Source organism: Podarcis gaigeae (assembly GCF_964106915.1).
Source record: "Podarcis gaigeae genome assembly, chromosome: 8".
NCBI classification, from domain to species: Eukaryota; Metazoa; Chordata; class Lepidosauria; order Squamata; family Lacertidae; genus Podarcis; species Podarcis gaigeae.
The window spans coordinates 90,907,725-90,928,884 of NC_139684.1; the positions used below are offsets into that span (position 1 = coordinate 90,907,725).

Consider the following 21,160-nt stretch of genomic DNA (forward strand, 5'->3'; position numbering starts at 1 on the left):
ACAAAGCAACATATGCTACAATACAGAACACACAAGCAAGCGGAATACATACATTTGTATGCAATGTCTCTGAAGCATGTCTCCCCCCTCCAGCTGCTCTTTCAGCCCCCGGGGACCCCCTCTTGCTGGGACAGGGCTCTCTGCCCTGCAGCCCCCCACCTCCCACCCCCGCAGCCCCACCAGAGCTGCCCAGGGGTCCCCAAGAGAGCCAGGCGGGACTCGCCCCCCGGAGAAGAGACACCCCGGGTCCCTTCGCCCCCCATAAGCCCTCCCCTCGAAGGCTCCCCGTTCCCCCGCCCGGACGCCCCTTCCCAGCCCCGGAGCCCCAGGCAGACAGTGCTCCTCCTCCCGGACACGGGTTCCCCTTTCCCACGCACACGCGCCCAGTCCCGGCTTCTGGGTCCTGCTTCTTCCCCGCCACGCGCCCCTCCTCTCGGCCCGGGGGCCCCGCACCCTCGCAGGCCCCACCAAGGACCCCCCACCCATTCCGGGGCCAGGCGGGCCCAAGCGCGGCCTCTTCCCCAGGGAGGGAGCAGCTCTGCGCCTGCGCAACGCCCGGCGCTCCTCCGCGCCCCGCTCGCCAAGGGTTAAGTGGCACCGAGTTGGCTTCCTAGAGAGGACAGGAAATGACAGCGGGGACAGCTCCCCTCTACGTCACTTCCTGCAAGAGGGTCTCCTCGTGGAGAGCGGCCTCGCCCTCGCCTGCGGGCCTTTGGTGGGTCTCCTCTCTGTTCCGCCTTGGGGAGAAGGGGGAGCGGGGCCAGGGCTGCCCGGGGGGGGGGGGCGCAGGGAAACCTGTGGAACTCCCTCCCCCAGGAGCCAGGGGCCCCCCAAACAGGGCCGGATTGAGGTCGGAGGAAGGTAACGGGGCCCTTTCTCGGTCCAGCTGTTCTGGGGCCACAGCAGATGGTCGCTGTTTTTTGTACTGAATATCTGCAAGATGGTAATTTACGGACCTCATAGGTATCTCAAGCCATTTGCACTTAGCAAAATATGTATTTTATCAAAGTCATTGTTGAACTGAAATACAGTAAAGAAATATATTAATAGTGAAATACAATGAAGAAGTATATTAATAGTGAAATCATCATTAAGCTCTAACTTAAAATGATTTTTCTTCATAATGCAAACACATTGGCATAGGGCAATATCAAAAGTTCCTTCAGAAACACAATTTACAAAGACTCATAATCAAGTCTCTAGAAACTTGTGATAACATGAAATAATAAGAGGTGTAAATATATGAGGCAAACTACTAATAATTATAAATAGCTTTATTAATATGAAATTAAGTGTTATAACCTGTACAATGCAATTGTAGTTAATACAATGTGTTTTTATATAATATCAATGCAGTATCACCATAGTAGTCCACACTGTTCATTGGGACAGCAGACTTTTGTACCCTGTTACACTTACTACAGTATTTATAGTAATATATCACTTTCATAAATAATACTGTCAGAGCTGGGGTTTCCCCCTTGGCACCCCCTTCTGGGGTTTCCCCCTTGGCACCCCCCTTGCCCTGGCCATGGCGCTCCTTTCTGTGAATCTTCCGATTCGCTGGAGAGACTCGTGGAATCTCTCTGACCACTGTCACTGCCTACACCCCCCTCGGATTCCTCCTCCTCGCTCTCCATTTGCTCCATCTCCTGTGTCTCTGCTCCTGAACCCCTGACAAATACTGATACTATATATGCCTGTACATCAAAAAATTATTAAACAGGACTAATTATATTAATGCATCTACCCAATACCCATTCAGCTGTATAATTTTATCATGATTCATTGTATACTATGGATTCAAACAGTACACAAACATGATCTAAATTACAGTACTTGTTTGCTTTTGCCAAAGCAAAGTCACTGATGATATCATCAAACGATAAACTGCATAGCTTGTCATTTTCTGTGCACATGATGCTGAGGTAACATAATTTATCTTGAAACTTTGTTGTTCTAAATTCATTTTTTTATCCTCTTCAGCTGAGAAAAGGATCTTTCTCCATGGCAATTTGCATTCATCATACAAATGAACATTCTCAGAATTGCTTCTGCATTAGGGAATGCTGACTGGACCTGGTCATTAAATGCCCCAGGAATCCAAGGCAGGAGAGGCCCTCCTGGAAAGGAAGCAAGCGGAGGGTGGGCACGAAAGAGGCAACCCCCACCCTTGAGTGATGAGAGTTGCTAGGGGACCCGCTGACAAGGAGGATGGAGGCCATGGGCATAGCCAGGATTTCGGGGGGGGGGGGCAGCTAAAGCATCTGCTGGCGGGGGGGGGAGAAAACCTAAATTAATTGTGTGTTTTCAAAGCTTTTCAATATTTTTTTAGGATCTAGTGGGGCAGCTGGATGGTGTCTCTTAAGAACTCTGAGCATCCTTAACAAACTACGGTTCCCAAGACTCTTTGGAGGAAGCCATCTTGCTTGGCAGGTGGTTAATGAATTGGTTTGAATACAACCAAAAATGCAGGATAGAACATAGTGAGCAGAGAACAGAGAGCATTCCACATGGCAAAGCCCTTGCGGTTGTGCTTAGATTAAGGGTGAGTCATGGGCCTTTCTCCTCTTCCATTGCCAATTAAATAATATAAAGTGTTGGTCTGTTGATGAACCTAGGCCCAGAAATGAACTGGCAACCAATGCAGGTATTTTAAAACAGGAATTACATGTATGCCAAAGGATTTTCGTGGGTCTTCAATGAGGTGGGGTAGATGCCACCTGTCAGGCTTCAGGGAATCCCATCCCTCCCCCAGTGGCCAGCCAAGAAGTAGAGTTCCTGCTGAGTCCTTTATTCAATATTTACAGAGAGAGACTTTGAAAAGCGCCTCTCCATCGCAGTAATGGCGTCGTTCTGAGTAAAGTCCCACCTGTCTCTCCTCTTCTACGTCATCCCTGCGTCGGCTGATCTGTGCTTTCTGCCTCTGAGCTTCCTGTTCTCCTACTCTCAATGCACGCTGGATCCTGGGAGAAGGAGGGTCAGGAATGCTGTTGTAAATCTATACTGTCCTCCTCTTCTCGGGAAGGTTCAGGAGGAGGGAAGGTGATCTCCAGCATTCCTCTTGGGTCCAGTTCCGGACACCACCTGGAGCCTGTTGGAGAAAAAGATGGGATAGAAATGCCATTAGTAAAAGAGGGAATCCAGTTGAGAACCCAACCGCTGCATTTGAGTCCAGTTTCTGAGGCGTTTTCCAGGGCAGTTCCACCTAGAGGGCTTTGCAACCTTCCCATCGGATCCAGAGCAGGAAGTCCCATGGCCACATCCTGTCTGTGCCAAAGGGACGGTGGCTGGAGCTAGACATGAGCCCTGCTGCTCACCAAGCCACCCAAGCAGATATGGCTGGCTTGGGGCGAAGCTCTGGACTATGAAGTGGGGTTGGGATACAAATGACTCACTTGTCATTCACAGTTATGACGACTTCCTCCTCCTCTCCCCACGCTTGTTCAGGGAACATTCTTCTTCTCTTGGCTGTGTATTGATCTTATAATAGAAGAATGTGTTTGATTCGTAGGATTTGTTGTACCTTGCATTAGAACTTGGCAGAGGACCAAGGGGCTCCTTCCGATCTCTTGGAGACTTCCTGGGAACACAGATGGATGAGCAAGACTCAGCTGGCGCTGAAGCAGGAAGAGGCCATGCCATGGAAACGGGGAGCAGTGGGGGATTCTGTGAAAACTCTGTGCAGAAGATCCTGGGTGAGGAGGATACCCCTTGCTCAGAGGTGCAGAGCCAGCAGCTCAGGCAGTTCTGCTACCAGGAGGCCAAAGGACCCCGAGAGGTTTGCAGCCAACTCTACCACTTTTGCCACCAGTGGCTGAAGCCAGAAAGGCACATGAAAGCTCAGGTGTTGGACCTGGTGATCTTGGAGCAGTTCCTGGCTGTCCTTCCCCTGGAGATGGAGAGCTGGGTGAGGGAATGTGGAGCGGAGACCAGTTCCCAGGCAGTGGCCCTGGCCGAAGGTTTCCTCCTGAGTCAGGCAGAGGAGAAAAAGCAGGCAGAACGGCAGGTGAGAGAGACTTTCCTCTAGATACTTCCAAGGGGCTCCAAAGAGGAGGGAGAGTATGCCAAATTATTTACTAATGGCCCATCCTTTTTTGGAAATCTACTACTACTGCTACTGCTATTATTGTTGTTGTTATTATTTTTATTATTATTATTATTATTATTATTTTAATACCACACCCATGTGGCTGGGTTTCTTCCAGCACATAGAAAAGCATAATAAGACATCAGATGTCTTCTAAAAGTTATGCAGTTCTTTATCTCCTTATCATCTGATGGGAGAGTATTCCACAGGGTGGGTGCCACTGTTGAGAAGGTCCACTGCCTTGTTCCCTGTAATAATGATGATGGTGATGATGATGATAATTTATTGTTTATATCCCGCCTATCTGGCTGGGTTTCCCTAGCCACTCTGGGTGGCTTCTAACCAAATATTAAAAACACAATACAGCATTAAACATTAAAAATATCCCTAAACAGGACTGCTTTCAGATGTCTTTTAAAAGTAAGGTAGTTGCTTATTGCCTTGACATCTGATGGGAGGGCATTCCACAGGGCAGGCACCACTACCGAGAAGGTCCTCCCTGGTTCCCTGTAACTTTGCTCTGAGGTCCCTCGGAGCTGGACCTCAGTGTCCAGGTTGAACGAAGGGGGTGGAGACGCTCCTGTGGGTATACTGGGCCTTTGAGGCCGTTTAGGGCATTGAAGTTCAGCGCCAACACTTTGAATTGTGCTTGGAAACATTCTGGGAGCCAGTGAAGATCCTTGAGGACCAATGTTTCATGGTCCTGGCAGCCAACCCCAGAGACCAGTCTAGCAGAAGCAGGAAGCAGCTTTCACCTCTGTCCCCCGAAAGCGCTTGCCTCTGCCATTCCTTTTTAATCCTTCTCCCCATTCTCTGTTTTGAATCCATGTTGCTCTTTCAGGGGAAGGATCTTTTTGCAGAAATGGGTCTTGATTCTTCTGAGGCAGAGAAGACTCCATTGGACGCCAGAGTGAGGCCTCTGGGTAAGGAGGAAGGAGTGTTTTCTCCCCTGTTTTGTCACATTCTCTTGGTTTTGAAACTTATCTGTGAGTTCTTTACATCTTTTGGGTGAAGACACTTGGAGTCCAGAGCTCGGGGGGAGGGGGGAGAGATGTATTTTTGCACAACTAATATATGAAATGGGTACAAATGTCCAAATGTATTCAGCAGGGGAGACTTTTACAATAGTAATTTTTATTAGTTTTCAATTACAGTCCTATAATAGCCTCATTATAACAATGCCAAATTACAATACAATTACTAATACCAATCATTCAGATACCAAATTATATAATTAAGGTGGGACACCCCCCCACCGCTAATACCGATGGTTTGATGATTTTCTTTATTTCTGCATTCCGAAATCTTATTAATTTCAATTACACTCCAGTCAAGATAACAATCATTTATACAACAACTGCAATATTAATGACTTCCATTCATTTTGACACATTAAATAATATATAAAACTACAAGTGAGGCACTCCAGCTATATCCTTATTCTTCCTGTGTGTGGCAATCTTTCTGTTCATGATGTTTCTTCCTGTCCTTGTAAAATGTTCTGTCTATCTTTTCTTGGTTGTTGCTGTTCTCCATCATTCCTTGGGCAGAGCTAATATCCTACTGTGGTTTCAGAAATTCTCCATTGCTCCGTCCCATGCTTCGTTGTTTGGCAACTTTAACAGCAGCTGCAAAAATCACACGGTCCCAATAAATAACCTGTTTTTGCCACTTTTCTTCTCCACCTGGGAAGGAGAGGGATCTGTCAAACTGCAAATGATTCAGTAATGAATTTTATCAGTTCCTTCACAACTTGCAGATTGTTTACATCCCTCTATCTGGCCGAATATAAACGCACAGTTATCCAATTAAATTAAATTCCAAGTCCTTTTAGCATTATTCAGTTCAGTCCATAAATAATAAAGGATAGGGAAGAGTCAGCTCTAATTTTCCATCGTAAACATTTTGTAAACTAGAGCTTACCTCCCTTTTTCCTTTTTTTACACACAAAGTTCCATTTGATGTTATATTCCATATCTGCAATCCAGTTTCATCCCTGCTCACCTGTACATCTATAATTTGAACTAGCATTCAATGGTGGGTTGCCAAATCATAAATGTAGAGAAGAAAACTTTATATAAAGAATCTGTAGGCTTCCCTCCCCCCCCCCCATCTTTTGCACCAAATGAAGTCTTCTCTCAAATTCAACCCTTAAAGGCCTTGCAGCTGTTTCAGTCCCACAGTTTATGATCTCATCCCTTCCAGCAACATCTGTACATTAGTCCAAATTGAGCTCCAATTGACAGGAAAACATCTGCTCCTTAATGGCTACGAAGGAGGGTTTTCAGCAGGCGAAGGGCTTTCGCACTCATCGCCTCGCTGCCTCCCACAACCCATGCCGGAGCGAGAGCCAGGTACTGAGATGAACTGGGAGTGAAGCCTGTTCGCCCTGTCCCTGGGGGAACCTGCGAGGAGAATTACCCTCAATCATCCTTGTTTTTCCTTTGCCAACGATCTCCCGCTGCCCCATTAAGGCAGAGCGGAACCGGAAGCTAGCAGGGGAGACTTGGACAAGCCCCATCTGCACTTAGAGATGCACTGTTTCACCTCTGAGAGAAGCAGGCGCTCACGGTTTCTACTTACCTTTGTCTCTCCCAGGTGGCGGAATGATGCCACCAAGACCTGCTCCCCCATCTTTTCATGGTGGTGAAGGGGAGGCAGCGGCTGTGGACCCAGATCAGGTAGGGGGAAGGAGCCTTGTGGGGAAGGACTGTTTGGATGCAGACTGGCTGGACACAGTTGGATGCAGAGGAATGGTGGGAGGAGCCAGAGAAGAGGGAGCCGACTGGGAGGAGGAGGAGGAGGAGGAGGTGTCTGAAGCTGGAGAGGGAAGAGGGCTCAGGGAGCAGAGGGAGTCTGTGGCAGAGAGCAGCCCAGACTCAGAGGCAGAAGCTGCAGCAGGAGAGAGGGATGAGGAAGGCAGAGAGGGGTCTGGCCACTGTAGAAAACAACAGAGCCAAGTGTAATGGATCACGTGAATGTTCTCTAAGAGGACATCCTTTTTCCTTTTCTGTTAGGATACAGTTTGCTTTGAAGATGTAGCTGTCTATATCACAGATGAGGAGTGGGTGTTGCTGGATCCTGACCAGAGAGCTCTGCATCAGGAGGTCATGGAGGAGAATCGTGGGATGTGGGACTCTCTCAGTAAGGCTCCCTATTGGCTCATCCTATCTGTTTTGTAATTCAAGATATATATCTAGGTGACGAACCTCTGATATTTTGATGGGGCTCAACAGCACTACCCACAGCACCTGGGATGCTAACACTCCCACAGCAAACCTTGGATGGATGGCTATTGATTGTTTTCCCTGTGAATATTCTTCCTCCAGTTCTGCCTTTTAAAACCCTGACCAGGCTGTCTGAACTGCCCAGGCCTTCTTAAATGTAGGCTTCAGAGTGATTTGAGGTGTTGAAGTAGCTTCAGTCAAGTTTTTTGCTTCTGTTCTTGCTTTTGTGTCGCTCTCTGGTTGACCAAAGAGTCGACTGACATTGGAGATGGCACAGATTCCACAACTGGACCAAACAAACTCCATCCCAGAAAAGAGCCAGGCTTTTTGAATCTCAGGCATTGAACATCAAACATTTAAAAATTCCCGATACAGAGGTGCCTTCAGAAGTCCTCTAAAAGTTGCATAGTTATCTCCTTGACATCTGATGGGAGGGTGTTCCACAGGGTGGGTGCCCCTACCGAGAAGGCCCCCTGCCTCGTCCCCTGTAACTTCTCCCTGTCATGTAACATTTAAGTAAGGGCACTTGAGTAATAATAATGCCGATATGACATGCTGTGATATCAAGAATTTAAGAAAACATCCAAATTGCTTTAACGTGATGCACATCATAATTATATTTTTTAGCCACTGAAGAAGTTTAAATTTGGCAGCTGCTACACACATTTGTTCAATACACAAAGTGTTTTTCAGCACACAGAAGTTCACGTTTGCCATTTTTGTTCCCCTACTCTTACATCGCCCACTACAAGGCAGCTGACTTAGACCATGCCTGTCCAGTGTCAGTGTTCCCAAATATTTCACCAGCTCTTAAAATTTGTTTAGATTTATTACTGCATATTGAACTGCGTGAAAAGGACAGTAGTGACTTTGAAAAAGTATGGGAACCATTTACAACATTCCTAAAGAAACAAAACAAAAAAACATGGACTCGTTGGCAGTTTACAGCTTTATTGATAGAGAACAAGAAATTTTACAATGTGACAAAATATTATTTTATACAAATAGCAGAATGTAATATATGAGGTAATAAACCAGAAATGGAAGCTGAGGGAAGTCAACAGGGTGGGGAGAAACTGGAAAATGAATGTTATTGATAGTGGATATTTGTTACGAGAAAAAGAAAACCAATAAAAAATATTTTAAATAATTACTGCTTAGTGAACAACTTAGCATATTGAATATATATGTTAATTTTGGACAGGGAACTTTCCAGCATTGACCACCATTTAAATAATAATAAAAGTACATTTTATTCATGAAGATAGTACAGATCCATATTTAAATTTGAACAAAAAGATGTTACCAAGTTAAGCTAAAAATAGTTAAGAGAGAGAAAACATCTAATATTCAACTTGATTTGTTTATGAAAGTAGACATTTTTACAGAACAAAATGAACATTATAACATCTAACTCCCTTCAGTTCGTTCCCTGTCACAAACCTTAATGAGCATTGATCCATAATTTTGAGCTGCACTTCTTCCCTGGACTCTAATCCGTTTGCCTCTGAGTTTCAGGTGGTGATAAATTGGAAAGGAAGAACAAGGGAGAGCACAATGAATTTCACACAGTGGAGGAGCCATATCAGGATTCAGACTGTGGAGAGAGCTTCAGTCAGAGCTCCCATTCCTCTTCCCATCAAAGAAATCCCCTTGAGAAGAAGCCCTATCAGTGCTTGGAATGTGGAAAGAGCTTCAGTCACAGGGCCCATCTCACTTCTCATCAAAAAATTCATACAGGGGAGAAACCATTTCAGTGCTTGGAATGTGGAAATAGCTTCACCAGGAAAGAAAATCTCACTTCCCATCAAAGAATTCATACAGGGGAGAAACCCTATCAGTGCTTGGAATGTGGAAAGAGCTTCACCAGGAAATTATATCTCACTTCCCATCGAAGAATTCATACAGGGGAGAAACCCTATCAGTGCTTGGAATGTGGAAAGAGCTTCACCTGGAAAATAAGTTTCACTTCCCATCAAAAAATTCATACAGGGGAGAAACCATATCAGTGCATGGAATGTGGAAAGAGCTTCAGGAGGAACTCAGATCTTACTTCCCATCAAAGAATTCATACAGGAGAGAACCCCTTTAAGTGCTTGGAATGTGGAAAGAGCTTTACTTGGAAAGAAAGTCTCACTTCTCATCAAACAGTTCATGCAAGGGAGAAACCCTTTAAGTGCTTGGAATGTGGAAAGAGCTTCAACTGGAAAATAAGTTTCACTTCCCATCAAAGAATTCATACAGGGGAAAACCCCTATCAGTGCCTGGAATGTGGAAAGAGCTTCACCAGGAAAGAAGGTCTCACTTCCCATCAAAGAGTTCATACAGGGGAAAAACCCTTTAAGTGCTTGGAATGTGGAAAGAGCTTCAACTGGAAACTGAGTTTAGCTTCCCATAAAATAATCCATACAGGGGAAAAACCGTATCAGTGTGTGGAATGTGGAAAGAGATTCATTAACAGCGCCAAACTCACTTCCCATCAAAGAATTCATACAGAGGAGAAACCCTATCAGTGCTTGGAATGTGGAAAGAGCTTCACCTGGAAAATAAGTTTCACTTCCCATCAACGAATTCATACAGGGGAAAACCCCTATCAGTGCCTGGAATGTGGAAAGAGCTTCACCAGGAAAGAAAGTCTCACAGCCCATCAAAAAATTCATACAGGGGAGAAACCATATCAGTGCATGGAATGTGGAAAGCGCTTCAGTCAAAGCAACAATCTCACTTCCCATCAGAGAATTCACACAGGGTAGAAACCATTTCAGTGCCAAGAGTGATTGGAGGGATTTATGAAAATCTGGTCTCATTTTTAAAGTTCTTTAAAAAACCATTTTTAGCTCTTTAAAGGACTGAGAGTTGGCTAAAAAAGCTAATAGCAGGACAGGTTTGGACAAGTTTGCTTCTCTTCGAAGGAAAATATGTCTTCTACTGTGAGACAGTTAAAGAGAATTGGATTACTGCAACACAACCACTCTTCTCTGGACATCTAAATTGCTGTGTCCTCTTGGACACATTGTTCCTTTTTTCTTTCTTGTGGTTCCTCTCTTAAAGTAATTATTTGGTTAATTCGAATCTTAATTTGAGAAATTGGATTTTATGTTAAACAGCTTATGTGTTCTGGGTATCAGGCTGGATGGAAGAGGGAGGGCTGGAAAAATACAGGAAACAGGATCTCTTAGGAAAGAGTTATTCTGTGGCCTTGAGAAACTGATAAGGGGTTGCTGGAAAAGGGAGAGTGAGATTTTGACTATAGCAGTTAAAAAACAGTTAACACCAGGCCTGAGTAGAAGATCTTCAGAGCAAGACCCAGGGGACAGGTCCCCATCTGAATTGGTGGAACTTTTTGCTGACTTAAAAAAATACCGGACTAAAGAGATGAAGGAAAAGTTGGAGAAGCTATTAGCCCGAATTGATAGAAATAGTGAAATGGTGACAAATTTGACCACTAAAGTAGAGACACTGACAAAGAAAACAGAAGCACTTGATATCTACATGAAAGGAAGGGAGGAAAAATCTAAAAAGCTGGAAAGGGAGACCAAAAAATGGAAATCAGAACAGGAGATGCTTAGGATTGATGTGGATGGTTTGGAGGGAAGTCAAGAGGCTTTTTTGGGCGCTTTGGCAGTCCTTGAGATGAGACAGAAAGCCCAGCCTCTGAGACGGAGAGAAGGGAGGAGAGCCAGGCCTTTTGAATCTCAGGCAGTGAACCTTGTAGTAACAATAATGATAATTTTGTTATTTTTACCCTGCCCATCTCCCTGGGATGCCCTAGCCACTCTGGGCAGCTTCCAAAAAATATAAAAACATAATAAAACATCAAACATTTAAAAATTCCCGATACAGAGGTGCCTTCAGAAGTCCTCTAAAAGTTGCATAGTTATCTCCTTGACATCTGATGGGAGGGTGTTCCACAGGGTGGGTGCCCCTACCGAGAAGGCCCCCTGCCTCATCCTCTGTAACTTCTTGCAGTAATGTAACATTTAAGTAAGGACACTTGAGTAATAATAATGCTAATATGACAAGTTTCTGCTGCATGCTGTGATATCAAGAATTTAAGAAACATCCAAATTGCTGTAACGTGATGCACATCATAATTATATTTTTTAGCCACTGAAGAAGTTTAATTTGGCAGCTGCTACACACATTTGTTCAATACACAAAGTGTTTTTCAGCACACAGAAGTCCATATGCTTTCCATTTTTGTTCCCCTACTCTTACATCGCCCACTACAAGGCAGCTGACTAAGACCATGCTAGTCCAGTGTCAGTGTTCCCAAATATTTCACCAGCTCTTAAAATTTGTTTAGATTTATTACTGCATATTGAACAATTGAGCATATTGAATATATCTTAATTTTGGACAGGGAACATTCCTTCATTGTCCATCATTTAAATAATAATAAAAGAACACTTTATTTATGAACGTAGTACAGATCCATATTTAAATTTGAACAAATTGATGTTACTGTTAAGCTTTGTTAATCTTTTAAAAACTTAAGTGAGAGAAAACAGCCAATACTCGATTTGTATATGAAACTAGACATTTTTACAGAACAAAATGAACATTATAACATCTAACTCCCTTGAGTTCTTTCCCTGTCACAAGCCTTAATTAGCATTCCTCCATAATTTTGAGCTGCACTTCTTTCCAAGTCTCTAATACATTTGCCTCTTAGTTTCAGGTATTGATGAATTGGAAATGAAGAACAAGGGAGACCACAATGAAATCCATACAGTGGAGGAGCCATATCAGTATTCAGACTATGGAGAGAGCTTCAGTCAGAGCTCCCATTCCTCTTCCCATCAAAGAAATCCCCTTGAGAAGAAGCCCTATCAGTGCTTGGAATGTGGAAAGAGCTTCACCTGGAAAAAGAGTTTTGCTTCCCATCAAAGAATTCATACAGGAGAGAAACCATATTGTTGTTTGGAATGTGGAAAGAGCTTCAGTCGAAAGGACAGTCTCACTTCCCACAAATCACATCATACAGGAGAGAAACCTTATCAGTGCTTGGAGTGTGGAAAGAGCTTCATCTGGAAACAGACTTTAGCTTCCCATCAAAGAATTCATACAGGGGAGAAACCACATCGTTGTTGGGAATGTGGAAAGAGCTTCAGTCAGAGGACCAATCTCACTTCCCATCAAAGAGTTCATACAGGGGCGAAACCCTATCAGTGCTTGGAGTGTGGAAAGAGCTTCACCTGGAAAGAAAATCTCACTTCCCATCAAAGAATTCATACAGGGGAGAAACCCTATTTGTGCTTGGAATGTGGAAAGAGCTTCACTAGGAAAGAAAATCTCACTTCCCATCAAAGAATTCATACAGGGGAGAAACCCTATCAGTGCTTGGAATGTGGAAAGGGCTTCAGTCGAAAGGACAGTTTCACTTACCATCAAAGAATTCATACAGGGGAGAAACCATTTCAGTGCTTGGAATGTGGAAAGAGCTTCACCTGGAAAGAAGGTCTCACTGCCCATCAAAGAATTCATACAGGGCAGAAACCCTATCAGTGCTTGGAATGTGGAAAGAGCTTCAGTCACAGCTACCATCTCGCTTCCCATCGAATAATTCATACCGGGGAGAAACCATTTCAGTGCCAAGAGTGTGGAAAAAGCTTCAGACATAAGAGCAGCCTCACTTCCCATCAAAAAACTCACGGTGGAGGAAAACTAGTAGTGTTTGTGTAGAGATTTAATTTTAGGAGGCATTATTTTTTAGATTTACATACTGCCCTTCATCACAAAATCTCAGGGTGGTTCACAAAATAAAATACAAGGTAAAAGCATGAATAAATAGATAAAAGAAAAGCAACACAGCAACACCACCTCTCCCATAAACATTTAAAATGCTGTACAGTGAGAGACTTTTGGTTTCTGCAGATGGCGGTCGGAGTGTGAGTTTCTGCAGACTGCAAGTCTGATCGCTCTGACACGCTTGAACCCCATGGAGCAACAGGGAGAAGCACTAAGGCAGAGTGCACAAAAAACCCTGAGAGGGTTCTCCAGGTGTGGAGGGTCCAGCAGCCCGCAAAAGCTTCTCCAGCTGCTCTTGATTCCTCTGCTGAAAGGCACGGGGAGTGGGTGTGGGGAGCAGGGACGGAGCCAGTGGTCCTGGCAGCAGCGCAACTCCGTGGGAGACAAGCCTCCACTCTAGGCTGAAGCAGAGATTTCCCAAAACTACTTACAGCCGATGGGAAGGTAAAGAAGATTTTATAAAAGATTGTATTCGACTAAATTCGGCACCAGACAGAGAAATAAAAAGGAGGTTCGTCCCCATCTCCTAGGTAATAGCCACTGCATTGGGAAAGTTTGTAAGTGGGAAAGTTACCAGCTTATTTGATATAAATGGACAGCAGCTAGCTGATGGGAAAGTTGGATTAAAAGCAACCCAAACCCATTCTCATTTCTTACTGGATTTATAATTGTGAACATGACCTTGCATCCAAGAAACCCGATGTCTGCAGTAGAACACCCATTAAGTGGAGTGAGTACCTGGAAATACTTGTGAGTTTAGCAAGGCACACTTTGGTCGGAGGGATTTTTGAAAGTCTGGTTTTATTTTAAATAAATAAAAAATTGTCCAGTAGCACCTTAGAGACCAACTAAGTTTGTTCTGGGTATATTATTTTGTGTACATGCATACCTCTTCAGTTGGAGAATTATTAAAAATTTATGGGAAAGGATTTATAATGAACAGAAAAAAATGTTTAAAATGACCTTTGTTTAAAAACCAGAAGCTTTCTTCATAGGTTCAGTAGATGCTGAACTACCCAAAGAACAGAAGATATTCATGTATGCTACAACAGCGGCCCGGATCCTGTTAGTTCAAAGATGGAAGGGAGAAACTTTGAAGAATAGCGAATCAAACTTATGGACTATGCAGAGATGGGGAAACTAACAACAAAGCTCAGAGACTATGATAATGAGAAATTCAAAAAAGAGTGGGAAACATTTATTGTATATGTGCAAAGAACACTAAACAAGTTGAAACATTAGCAGCTTTGGACTAAATGGTTGCAATTACCAGAAATTTGGATAATTTAGGATATAATAATGGATTAATAGTAGATATGGATATGCAGAAGAATTTGGTGTATATAAGGAATCAGAAGTGGGAATGGGGGGAAGCTTGAAGATTTTAAGAATCTCAGTAGAGATAATGATGAAAGGATAAAGATATACATATGAAGGTGGGGGAGCACGTATTTTCAATGTTAATTGTGGAATCTTGTTTTGTGGAAAGTAAAATAATAAAAAAATAATGCTGTACAATGGGGGTGTAGCTTGCTGCTGAGTCGAATTGTGGCTTGAGTTCAAGTCTCCAGCACCCTCGGAAATGAAACTCCCCTGAACGACTGCAAAATCAGTCCTCATCACCTTTCTCAGTACACCCCCTGAAAGGTAATGCTGTTGTTGTTGTTGTTGTTGTTGTTGTTGTTGTTGTTATTTTATTTATACCCAGCCATTCTGGGCGGCTTCCAACAGAATATTAAAATACAATAATCTATTAAACATTAAAAGCTTCCCTAAACAGGGCTGCATTCAGATGTCTTGTGTGGCCCAAAAAGTAAATTAGTAAGGCTTGTCTGCAGTATAGGCTAAGTAGGCTGAAGCCTAGGTCCTCTAAATCTAGGGGGCCTCAGCGGGCAGACTCCCCTCTCACCAAATTGTAAACCCAAGACTTCATGTGAGGGCAGGGTAACTTGGGCCCAGCACCTACGAGACTCAGGGCTAGCCAGTGGAGCCCTATTTGAAACTCTGGGGCCCAACTTGAATTTTTTTTGTGGGGCTCTAATTCACAGCCAAAATCTGCAGAATCTTAGAGATATAAATCAGTGTGCTAGGTCATTTTCACAAGGTCAGCAAAGCCCTTCAGAAATCAGGCCTGTTATTGAGTTCTTGTGCAAGTTTGTACAGTTCACCTCTGGATTTTTAAAGGAAAATTAGAGATTTTGATGAGCTTGAGAAACAAGCAAAAGCCACCTTGCCAAATGCTAACTACAAAATAAGGAGACAAAGAGTGAGGGAACGGTAAAGAAATGACTGAAGTTCACCTGATGCCTTAGGCTTAGATGCACTTTCTTCAAGAGATAGGTTTAGGATAAAATCCTTTATTCCTATATAAGTTGCACTTAAAGCCAATTTTAAAAAGTACTGTGTACAGTGATGTACATTTTTTTTTCATTCTTGCTATCTGACAGCATCTAAGCAAGAAATTCAGTAAGGTGTTTGTCAGAGCCGCCCCTTGGTCCCAGCTCACAAAGGACCAACGCCCGGCTGTAGTTATTTACAAAAGTCTTTATTGAAGTTCAGTTTCCATTTCAAAGCCGGAGCGTGCTGCTCTACGTCTTAAAGTCTAGACCAGCGAAGTTCCGTCTGAGTCTCCTCCCCCCTGACACCAGTTTAAGACCCTAGCCTTGCTCCACCTCTTCCTTAGCTCCTTCCTCCTCTGGGCTCTCCTGCCCGCTGGGGTTTCATCCTTTCTGGACTCTTCTGACGCTGACCCCCCTAATTCTTGCCCCTCCTTCCGGCGGGCTTTAGGACCTGGTTCCCTATCCGGGCTACCTGCTGTGCCACTCGCCTGTATATTTGAACTTGGCGCACGCGCGTAGCCGGTAACCTTCCTCTCGACCGTTCCCTCGCTCTCCGATGGAGGCGTGGTCAACCCTGACTCATCTTCTCCTACGCTCCCCTCGGATTGCTCCCCCTCGCTCTCCATCTCCTCCCCTCCCTGCGCTCCTGCTGCGTCCCTGACAGTGTTGAACTGTTGATGGAAGCATATCCAGAAGATGCTGACCCAAAATTTATTGAACTTTTGCACTTTCGCCTGAGAAACAAAGCCATAGGCTTACAGCAGAGCCTTCTCTGTCTCATACAGACCTTTATCAAATTCTATACAAGGGGAAAAAATCAGATGGCCTTTCCTAATGTGGAAACAATCTTGCAGCTATTTCTTAGCTTTATGGTCACTAACTGCTCAGGGGAGAGTTTTTTGAGACCCCGAAGAATTAAAAATGAATTAAGGGCTATGATATCTCAAGAGAGGTTGTCTGCACTGAGCATTCTGTACATTTTGATGACGTTTTCTGATATCCTTTAGAGGAGAAAACTACAGAATTTTAAAAACCCATCCTCATCCTTGGCTTCATTCAATTTTGTTTATAACAGTTTCCCATTTTCTACTAGTCATGAAGGTGGGTGATTGGGAGCTACTCACAAGTGGAGTAGCCGAGGGCCGCTCTTCATCTAAATCCGGCCCTGGGTAGCCACCTTCAAATATCTTAAGGGCTGTCACATGGAGGAGGGAGCATGCTTGTTTTCTTTTTTTATATAGAATATTTATTAAAGTTTTCAAGAAATTATATAACATAGAAACAAAAAGAAAAGAAAAAACAAAGATAACAATAAAATAAACATTCATACTGTCAGAGGCTCAGGAGCAGAGGCACAGGAGAGGGAGGAAATGGAGAGCGAGGGGGAGGAATCTGAGGGGAGCGTAGGCGGTGACAGTGGTCAGAGGGATTCCATGAGCCTCTCCAGCGAATCGGAAGATTCACAGAAGGGAGCGCCGATGGCCAGGGCAAGGGGGGTGCCAAGGGGGAAACCCCAGAAGGAAGGGGCCAGCGGGGACTCCCAGAGCAGCAGTTGGAAATCAGGACCAGCTTCCCCACCAGAGCGCAGTGGGGGGGAGGAGTCCCAGGCATCGGGACCAGTGTTCTCACCACCAGCGAGAGGAGATGAGTCAGGATTGACCACGCCTCCATTGGAGAGCGGGGAAACGGTCAAGAGGAAAGTTACCGGCTGGGCGCGCGCACCAAGTTCAAATGTACAGGCGAGCGGCACAGCAGGTAGCCCGGATAGGGAGCCAGGTCCTAAAGCCCGCCGGAAGGAGCGGCAAGACTCAGGGGGGTCAGCATCAGAAGAGTCCAGAAAGGAGGAAACCCCAGGGGGCAGAAGGACCCAGAGGAGGAAAGAACAACGGAAGAGGTGGAGTAAGGCTAGAGTCTTAAACTGGTGTCTAGGAGGCGGAGACTCAGATGGAGCTTCGCCGGTCTAGGTTCTAAGACGTAGAGTTGCACGCTGCGGTTTGGAAATGGAAACTAATCTTCAGTAAAGACTTTTATACGTTATTACTGACTAGCGTTGGTCCTCTGTGAGCTGCGACCTAGAGGCAACTCTGACACATACAAAACACATAACAAGTATAATTTTGATCCCTTATAGTCATATAACTTACTTTCCCGACCTCCTCATACAGTGGTGCCCCGCAAGACGAACGCCTCGCAAGACGGAAAAACCGCTAGACGAAAGGGTTTTCCGTTTTGGAGGCGCTTCGCAAAACGAATTTCCCTATGGGCTTCCTTCGCAAGACGAAAGCCCATAGGGAAATCTCCGGGACAGCGGGGAAGCGCAGCGCGTCTGGCGGCGGGAGGAGGTCTTTCCGCCCCATCGACAGCCTTCGGAAGGCTGCTCCGAAGGCTGGCGGCGGGAGGAGGGTTTTCCTTCCCACCGCCAACATTCAGAATGCTGTTCCTCCTCCCACCGCAAGCCCCGGAAACAGAGGAGAAGCGCTGTGCGCCTTCCCCTCTGTTCCTGTACCTGTGCTGAAGGCTTGCGGTGGGGAGAAAAGCCCTTCTCCGCACCGCCAGCCTGGCAAGCGGTCTCCATAGGAACACATTTGTCAGAGCCCCTGACAGCATTAATTGATTTTTAATGCATTCCTATGGGAAACTGTGCTTCGCAAGACGAAAAACTCGCAAGAAGAAAAAACTTGCGGAACGAATTAATTTCGTCTTGCGAGGCACCACTGTATTCCAATCTCTAATCAAGCCAATTCAGCAAATCCTTCCCCTAATTTCTGTTTAACTTTTAATCTTTCTTTTCTTAATTACATAATCATTACAGCTAGAAACCCCTTAATTTCTGAATCAACATCGTTCTAGCATTCAATAATCTTACGTTTCTTAAGATAGTCCTTAAATTTCTTCCAATCTTCTTCCGCCGTCTCTTTTCCCTGGTCACGGATTCTGCCGGTCATTTCTGCCAGTCCCATATAGTCTATAACCTTCATCTGCCATTCTTCCACGGTGGGTAATTCTTGTGTCTTCCAATACTTTGCGATAAGTATTCTTGCTGCTGTTGTAGCATACATAAAGAATGTTCTATCCTTCTTTAACACCGATTGGCCTAACATACCCAGGAGAAAGGCCTCTGGTTTCTTCAAGAAGGTATATTTGAGTACCTTTTTTATTTCATTATAAATCATTTCCCAGAAGACCTTAATCCTTGGGCATGTCCACCAAAGGTGAAAGAATGTACCTTCGTTCTCTTTACATTTCCAACACTTATTATCAGACAAGTGGTAAATTTTTGCAAGCTTGACTGGGGTCATGTACCACCTGTAAATCATTTTCATAATATTTTCTTTTAAGGCATTTGTCAGGGGCTCAGGAGCAGAGGCAAAGGGAAGAGAGGAAATGGAGAGCGAAGGGGAAGAATCCGAGGGGAGCGTAGGAGAAGAGGACAGTGGCCCGAGGGATTCCATGAGCCTCTCCAGCGAATCGGAAGATTCACAGAAGGGGGCGCCAGTGGCCAGGGGTAGGGGGTTCCCAAGGGGAACGCCCCAGGAGCAAGGGGGCAGCAGGGACTCCCAGAGCAGTAGTTGGAAATCAGGACCAGCTTCCCCACCAGAGCAGAGTGGGGGGGAAGAGTCCCAAGTATCGGGGCCAGTGCATTCCCCACCAGGGAGAGAAGACGAGGCAGGGCTGACCACGCCTCCATCGGAGAGTCGGACAACGGAGGGGAGGTCAGATCCGGCCAGTATCACGGAAGAGGGGAGCAGTGACAGAAGTAGTGTAACGGTTAGGAGAAAGGTCACTGGGTTGGCGCGAGAGGCAAGTTCAAATGTACAGGAGCGCGGGACAGCAGAGAATGAGGATTGGGAACAGGGTCCTAAAGCCCGCTGGAGGCAGGGGGAGGAGCTAAGCGACTCAGCGTCGGAAGAGTCCAGAAACGGCAATGCCCCAGCGGGCAGGAGGACCCAGAGGAGGAGAGAGCAGCGGAAAAGGTGGAGCAGGGCTAGGATCTTAAACTGGTGTCAGAGGGGAGGAGACTCAGACGGGACTTCGCCGATCTAGGGTTTAAGACGTAGGGCTGCACGCTGTGGCTTTGAAATGGAAACTGAACTTCAATAAAGACTTTTGTACATTACTACAACCTAGCGTTGGTCCTCTGTGAGCTGGGACCTAGAGGCAGCTCTGACAGTAAGTCCCGTCTCCAATAAAACCTCGCAACGTGAGTGGACGCAGCGAGGGGCGAAGATTGGTGCTTCGCGAGCTCACGAAAGCAGGACAGGATGACTACCGAAGAACAAATGGCAGCCCTGCAAGACGCAGTGACAAGGCTTAACATGGAAATATTAGCATCCAGAAAGAGAGAAGACGAAGCAGCCGCTGCCTGCCGGGATCTGCAAACCAGGTTGGAAATGTTGACTAAACAGGGGCTACCGGGTGCCAAACCAGAGGGGATTGGTCTAGGAAAGAGGGGAGGCAGCCTCGTGTCTCATTTCGACGGGAGTCTGCAGCAGTATCCTAACTTCAGAGCAGACGTGGTTTTTGCACTTAAGTTGCTGGAGAAGGACTTTAGAGATGAGCAGGAGAAAGTAGGCTTCATACTAACTCATCTCCATGGAGAAGCTAAAGCGTGGCTGCGCAATCTGTGGCGAGATAATGACCCAGCCCTCCGAAATGCGGATGCCTTCATTAAGGCGATGGACGCTTGTTTTTTATCAGCAGTAGATGTAGATGTCGCCAGAAAGGAGATACATGGATTGAAACAAGGCAGAGCCACTGTAAGGCAATATCACTCCCGCTTTTTTGCATTGGTCAACGCGCTGGGATGGGAAAAAGACTCAGCTGCCGTCCGGGACCTGTTCTGGGAGGGGTTGAACGGGGCTGTGAAAGACGAAATTGCAAGGGGGGAGAGACCCCAGAGCACTAAAGAAGTGGTCCAGAGAGCGCTGGCGATTGGAGTGAGGCTGGAGGAACTTCCTTGGAGCAAAGACGAAGGGCGTTGGGGACGCACGCCAGCTAGAGCACCTCCTTTCTTTCCCAGGGACACAGCGCGCGCTCAATCCACGTCTCCACTGGGAGGGGGAGAGGAGCCGATGGAGATAGGTGGTGCCAGGGCTCAGTCAGCAGCCAGAGCCCTGACATCGGGAGCAGTCAAAACGAAGCCTCCTAGAGGGAACAGGAAGTGTTACGTCTGTGACAGTGCTCAGCACATGGCGAAAGAGTGTCCCCAGAGGATCCACAAGCACACTGCAGCCTCAGCAACAGTAAAGGGAACAGTTCAGCAGGAGGAATCACTGCAGGGAAACGACGAAGTCTGGCTGGAGGCAGAGGCACTGGGGCCCAGCCAGACGAGTCAGTGAAGCAGTCCCCAGGAATCTTACAGCCCACAGACCCCCTCCCACCCAAACCAGTGGTGCAGCTCACAGCATCCCTCCAACTTCCCAATGGGCTCACCATGGAAGTCCCTATCACCATTGACTCTGGCAGCAATGCAGACTTTATAGGAGTGGATTTCATCCAGCAACATGGCATAGCGCTCCTGCCGGCCACGATGCCCCTAAAAGTAGTCACAGTCGATGGCAGAGAATTGCTGGGGGGACAGGTGGTACAGCAAACGCCGCCAATGGTGATGCAAATTGGAAATCACGGGAAGTCATCAGCTTCAATGTGACCCACCTGTCAGACACGCCCCTAGTGTTGGGCAAGAGTTGGCTGGACAGGCACAGTCCGGCACTAGCATGGTACCAACGCCAATTGACCTTCAGCTCCTCCTA

The 21,160-nt window shown here is 45.9% G+C and overlaps 2 protein-coding genes across 2 annotated transcripts; both read left to right on the forward strand.

Annotated features, from left to right (window-relative positions):
- Window positions 1-63: 63 nt before the first annotated feature.
- On the forward strand, window positions 64-11,739 carry LOC310850544 (uncharacterized protein; the record flags this gene model as incomplete). Its single annotated transcript, XM_083752066.1, has 7 exons — window positions 64-358; window positions 462-715; window positions 3,515-4,009; window positions 4,932-5,013; window positions 6,689-6,771; window positions 7,108-7,234; window positions 8,836-11,739. 7 exons carry the CDS (start codon window positions 64-66, stop codon window positions 10,068-10,070), a joined length of 2,571 nt encoding a protein of 856 aa, XP_083608192.1. The 3' UTR covers window positions 10,071-11,739.
- Window positions 10,109-14,586, forward strand: LOC310851019 (uncharacterized protein). Its single transcript, XM_083753049.1, has 2 exons — window positions 10,109-10,367; window positions 11,993-14,586. Exon 2 carries the CDS (start codon window positions 12,016-12,018, stop codon window positions 13,000-13,002), a length of 987 nt encoding a protein of 328 aa, XP_083609175.1. The 5' UTR covers window positions 10,109-10,367; window positions 11,993-12,015; the 3' UTR covers window positions 13,003-14,586.
- Window positions 14,587-21,160: the final 6,574 nt, after the last annotated feature.

Coding starts and splice junctions, on each gene's coding strand:
- LOC310851019 (XM_083753049.1), top strand. CDS start 12,016: ATGAAGAACAAGGGAGACCACAATGAAATCCATACAGTGGAGGAGCCA.